Below are 6323 nucleotides of genomic sequence, written 5' to 3'. Positions count from 1 at the left end.
GCTGATCACTTTTACCATTTTTCCTTTGTTTGGTCTCTGTTCCCTTTCTTTCGTTGCAGCAGCCGGTCTTTTATGGCTTTTTTTTTTTTTTTTTTTTTTTTTTTTTTTTTTTTCTTTTGTTCTTCTTTCTGTTGTTGTCTTTTCCGACTTCTTTGGCTATATTCCCAGAAATTAATAAAATCTCGACTATTATCTAAAAAAAAATCGGGAGGATATATACTAGCTAGTGCCAGCAAGTTGACCGTGAACTAGCAAAAGAAAAAACATAGTCTAAAATACAAAAGAAAAGGCCAAAGCATGAAAGTCTAAATCAAAACTTGTTTAAGCTGCAAATAGAAGGGTCGTTATGTATTCGTCCAATTCAGTAGACCTTTTTCTAAATAATAGTCGAGATTTTATTAACTTTTGGCTAATAAGAAGATAGCTGAAGAAGTAGCGAAAAATGGGATCTCATGATTGACTACTATCAGAAACCATAAAAGCACTCTCCACTTACGGCCTCATGATTGACTACTATCAGAAAGGAAAATGGGATCTCATGATTGACTACTATCAGAAAGGAAAATGGGATCTCATGATTGACTACTATCAGAAACATTCCGAATATTTGCACTCTCCACTTACGGCCTCTAAGGAGACTGCACTTCATATGGCTGTGTGCAGCAAACAAGAGCAACCACCTAAAGATTTACTGGAAATCATGACGACAAGCGAATTACCTTTAACTGAGACAGAATTTCTCAAGAAAACAAACAAATTTGGAAATACGGTTCTTCACGAAGCAACCATCTATGGCAATAATAAGGCTGTAAAACTCTTGGTAGAACGTTGTCCCGAGCTGCTTTCGGTTCCAAATGAGTTCGGTGAAACCCCATTGTTTACAGCTGCCAGATTTGCTGAGACAGAAATAGTGGAGTTTTTAATCAGATCCAAACCAGGACAACGCGTGGATGATGATGGCCTCCTATTACCAATTCACCGCCAGAGAACGGTAGATAGCATGTCCATCCTTAGCGCTGCTATCATAGGGCAAAACTTTGGTAACAATTTCTCTCTGTATTGAATTTTCAAATTTAAAACTATGCATATATAAGATATTGTATAATTTTTGTCTTCCTAATCCCATGAATGCAGAAGCAGCTTTACTGTTGCTAGAACTGGATAGATCGCTCGCCAGCTTGAAGGACAAAAATCAAACATCTACTCTTCAACTTCTAGCCGAAATGCCAGCTGCTCTTGAGAGTGAATTTCCCATGGGCGTATTTGAAAGACTCATCTACTATTGTATGACTTTTTTCTGTGTCATCATTAACATTTCTTTCCATTTCATGAAAATGGCTAGCTCTCATCCATGTTTAATTTCATTCCCTTTCGCATGAGCATGATGCAGGATGTTGGCTAGAAGGAATCTGGAACCAGAAAAACAAGCGTGTATTTGCTTTGAGATTCGCCAAAAGCCTAGTAGAGAAAGATGACTCATATGAGTTAGAGGGAGAGGAAGGACGAGATGGAAAACAAACCGTTCTGCTCTCATCACAAATCATAACAGGAGACCAAAATAAAGAAGAAGAAGGGCAAACTTCTGAAATCACTAGCGACGCAAAAGAAATAAAAAATGTCCAACAGCACAAACTTCTTTAATAAAGTCATCATTAACTATTAAGGTGCAGAGCCCATTGTTTACTGCAACTAGAAGGGGAATAGAAAAGATGGTAGAGATGATAATAAATGTACATCCTCATGCTATTGAGAATCTCAATAAGGAGGGTCAGAGCATTTTGGATATGGCCGTCATGTATCGCCAGAAAAAGATCTTCGATTTTCTGAAGCAACAGAAAATACCATTGGCTAGAATGCGTGGAGTTGTTGATAGTAAGGGCAACACATTGTTGCACCATGTTGCAGAGAAGGGGAAAAACAGTGGAGTAACCAAGCCCGGGCCTGCCCTACAACTTCAGGAGGAGTTGCAATGGTTTGAGGTGAGCCCTGTTCATCCCTTTGTCTTTACTTGATACAAGTTATAAGAGCACCAATCCTATTAAAACATTTGTTTCAACTCAATTATCCAATCCAAGACTACTTAGGGAAAAACTTAAATATTATTCACAATTAAAAATTATCTGCACTAGTAATAGCATTTCTGTAGTTCGTAGTTTTATTTAGCAATAGCAATCATATTTATCTCCCAATTTTGGAGCAAGTGCGAAAGGTAATTCCTTCTAATTATGTCCCGCTTCTGAAAAATGATGGAAGGACTGCAAGAGCACACGGAGCAACTGAAAGAAGCACAAAAATGGATCAAGGAAACATCTCAGTCCTGTTCAACTATAGCTGCACTTGTTGCTACTGTTGTCTTTGCTGCTGCCTATACTGTGCCCGGAGGTTCCGATGAAAATGGCAAGCCCAACTTCATCAACTCTCCCTATTTTCTGATTTTCACTGTCTCTGATGTTGTTTCCTTAGCAAGCTCTTTGACTTCGTTTGTGTTGTTTCTCTCTTTGTTGACCTCTCCGATTGAGCTACAAGATTTTCACATCTCTCTTCCTCGAAAACTTATTGTTGGCTTCACCTTGCTCTTCTTCTCTGTGATAACGACCATGTTATCCTTTGGGGCAACAATTTTGATACTCATTCAATCAGAGAGGAAGTTGACAACATTACTCCTTTCCATTGCTTCATTCCTTCCGGTCTTAGTATTTGGAATAATGCAATTCCGTCTGTACGTCTCATTTATGAGCTCTACATTAAACATTCTCAAGATAGCCTGGAAAGCTCATTCATCGTCCCTTGTCCTTTGCCTACCATGGGGTAAAAAGCCCCTTCGAGAAGATTGACACGGGATATATAACAAGCATGGATGTTCTTCCTCTTTCTTGTTTGTTTGAATCTCTACCATTGATCATTATATATTGAGTGTAATAGCATGTATGGTTGGTATCCAGTTTCGTGATATTTATGTGGTTTTGCTCCCTTCAATGATGGCCTTGAAGCCAGTATGTACTATATATAGCGTGTCATGGGGTGGTATTTGACTAATATGATGTCAAGCTTGCTTCAATCGGTTACTTGTTACAAAATTGGGTGTAAGTTTATGGTTAGGATTAAATATTGTTGAGTTGATTCAAGTGAAATAAGTACAAAAAGGGTAGGGTACATACGCTACATGATGCTAGCTGGTCATAAGGCCAAGGGATTGCTTGACATTATGATCGGCTTGCTATTTAATTTATATTGTTTTTCGAAAGAAAAGTACTAAATTGATGTTTTTAAGTATTTTTCAGCAGTCGAACCATCAGTACTGCTCCCTTCACCTGGGATTTTATAGACTCTACATGCATGGATCTGCGCACACGAGAGTTCATGTACATGAATGAGCACAACTTTCAATCTAAAAGTACAAAGTATAAGCTAGTTATTTTTCTTATTTTTACCCCTGTGATGTTTACATGTATAATTCTTTTTGAAAAGCTTTTTTATTAAAAAAACTAATTTTTTTTTATATAATTTAAATGTCATACATGATAAAAACACATTTAAAAGTCTTTTTAACATAATAATAAACGTTAAACGGAAATCTTTTTAAGATAATGATAAACATTAAAGGAAAGATAAAGGATAACAAAAAAAAAAGAAAAAGGAATAGGTGTAACTTTGTTTTATTATTGTAAAAATATAAAGTTAATATATGATAAGCAATAAATCACAAAATCCAAAACACAATTATTTTTTTAGCAATAATTAAAAAGCATGTGTTTTTTTAGTGGGTATGTTTTGAATATATCTAAATTAATAAATTTAAAAAATTACAAATTATTTAAAATAAAAAGTCTTAACTGCTATATGTTTATGCAAAAAAAAATCATTTCACTTGCATGTAATGATTTATTGCAAAAAAAATAAAATACATTCACAAAAATCAATTATTTTTTTAAAAAATATACACTTTAGCAAGTTATATACCCAACACATAGAAAAACTTAAAATAAATATCATCTAGAAAATCCATAAATTTAAAATGATTTTCCCTTCATATTAACCATATGTTTTCTAAATGAGGTAAATATTAAAGATTATGTCAATTATATCTAAATATATCCATTAAAAAGGTTATAAATTACATATCCATTCTACATAACGTTTTTATTGTGTTTTATTTTTTTTTAATTTAAAATATTTATTTATTCAATTTCTATTTAATTCAATGTAAATACTTACTAAACCTTAAAAAAAAATATAAAACAAGATACATGTTAAAGCTTCAACTATATTATTAAAAATATCTTTATATTTGTTTAAAATCCCTCACGGATTAAAAAAAATAAAGGTTTTGAGCAGTCAAATAAAGATGTTTCCCTTCCCTCACCAGATCTTCCCTCCCACCAGAACCACAAACGCCAGCCATTGGCATTTCCAGAACCTCTCTCTTCAACGACAGCGTCTTCCACCTTAACTCCATAGAGCCCTCTCCCAAACAGCAGCGTTTCCTTCTCCCTTTCCCTAACAGCCCTCACTGCCTTCACTCTCCCTTCCACTTGACTCGCTACTTCTGCAGTGGCCAAAATGGTACAAGACAAATTCTAAAGATTAGCTTAGAGACTAATTTCCGGTAGTATTATTTGGGGTAATTGGTTGTTGAGAAACAAAATTATTTTTAAGAAGGGAACTATAAACTTGTTTGATTGTTTCTCCACCATCCTTCGTCGGGTTGCTATTTGGTTGTATATTTTGAATTCAAACTTCAGTTGTACAGGAAATGACCTTATAAAATCTTCTGATGACATCAAATTGTGGTGTAATAAGAAATCTTAGTAGTCTTTTTATTGTTTGCTGTAGTAGATCAATTTTTTTTTCTTTTTTTCATATCCTTGTATGTCACTTTGGCTATTGGCTTTATTGCCTTTTCAATATACTTTCGATCATTATCTAAAAAAAAGATTTGCCATAATTATATGAGGATCTACCACCAAAATATTATGTAGATAGCATAATATACATATTTATAGACCAATAGGACATAACTAGTTTTAAGAGAAGGTTCGGTTGCACTAGACAAAAAAAAATAAAAAATGGCATTAAAAGATTATAATTTTTTATCCAATTATTGGATTGCGTTTAAATATTTTTGGGAGATCTATGAGGCTCAATTCTATGGTAGGCCTAACTTGCTATACCTAGCTGAACTTTAGAAGACTCTAAAATTAGGCCTTGAAGTTGTTGTTTAAGCCTATTTTGTTATTTTTCCTTCATTTTTCTAGATTTTATGTTTTATAAAAGTTTTTGATAGGTTTTTCTTTTTATTTAGGGATTACGATTTTCTTTTCTTACTAAGGTCGGTCTCATGTTCATTTAAAGACTTGTAAGGCATGACTCATTAGCCTTCATTTTCATGACTAAAACTATGACTTAGAGTTCTAGTGGGATAACTCTATTTTGACCAATCTCTTTCTTTCTTGCTTTTATTTTCTTATTGGAGTTTGTCTACATCAGTAGCATTTGGAGCAACAATACTCCTTTATCCCAATTGGCATCTTAATTTGCACTCTCTTATTTCACTCTTCATTCATCACTGACAGAAAATTACGAGTGCTTGCTCGAGAATATTCCTCTCGCTAAACTCTATATTCCTGAAACTCTTCTGATTAAGTTTGGCTGCTTTATAATGCATCATTATCTTGTTATTCAAGCTGTGTCATCCATCACACAGCATAAAGTTGCATGCTGTGTGAATTTGTTTAAAAGGACAAAGAATCCATCAAATGTGGAATGAAGTTCAAACCGTACACATATTATCAAGTCAATAATCTTTTTACTTCTGCTAAACTGTTAGTACTAATGGTGTTGAATTTTTCTGCGTTTGAGCATGCACATATCTCCGTGGTACCACAGCTCTGTGCTATAAAGCCTGATACGTGGTGGCCCTATTCTGAAGAACAAAAGGGTTGCATATCGTATATAATTTAGTTAAATCAAGATGTAAAGCTAAGCGTGGAACGCGTCATTTCAGTAATGAAATTAAAGAAGAAATTTGTGAAGCAAAGATTATTCCTAATTAGTTGTAAAGCATGACGTGCAAAACGTGCTGCTATTGGATGAAATTCCACTAATGAAAAAAAGGATGGACAAAGATAGTGCTAAAATTCCATCAAAGACTTCCATATAAAAAGAAAAGAAAGTATTCGATTATGGAATAAAGCGGGATTTTATCATTAAAGTGATGTTTCTGTAGACAAATCAGTATAGATGGTCTTGTAAAACATTCGAGTTCACGAATCAAACTAAATTAATTTAAAAAATGCCGGGATCCATTCGATTCTAAGCCTTTC

At 34.1% G+C, this 6323-nt stretch overlaps 2 protein-coding genes across 2 annotated transcripts; both read left to right on the top strand.

Moving 5' to 3' along the window:
• The first annotated feature begins 502 nt into the window (after window positions 1–502).
• LOC105114128 (uncharacterized) lies at window positions 503–1379 on the top strand. The gene is made up of 2 exons (XM_011010561.1): window positions 503–1040; window positions 1135–1379. Exons 1-2 carry the CDS (start codon window positions 503–505, stop codon window positions 1377–1379), a joined length of 783 nt encoding a protein of 260 aa, XP_011008863.1.
• Window positions 1380–1644: 265 nt separating this feature from the next.
• Window positions 1645–2518, top strand: LOC105114127 (uncharacterized). Its single transcript, XM_011010560.1, has 3 exons — window positions 1645–1979; window positions 2198–2382; window positions 2464–2518. Exons 1-3 carry the CDS (start codon window positions 1710–1712, stop codon window positions 2516–2518), a joined length of 510 nt encoding a protein of 169 aa, XP_011008862.1. The 5' UTR covers window positions 1645–1709.
• Window positions 2519–6323: the final 3805 nt, after the last annotated feature.

This window comes from Populus euphratica, unplaced genomic scaffold (genome assembly GCF_000495115.2).
Source record: "Populus euphratica unplaced genomic scaffold, PopEup_1.0 scaffold488.1, whole genome shotgun sequence".
NCBI classification, from domain to species: Eukaryota; Viridiplantae; Streptophyta; class Magnoliopsida; order Malpighiales; family Salicaceae; genus Populus; species Populus euphratica.
Note: the sequence above shows the minus strand (reverse complement) of the source record. Positions and strands in the feature narration are given on the sequence as shown.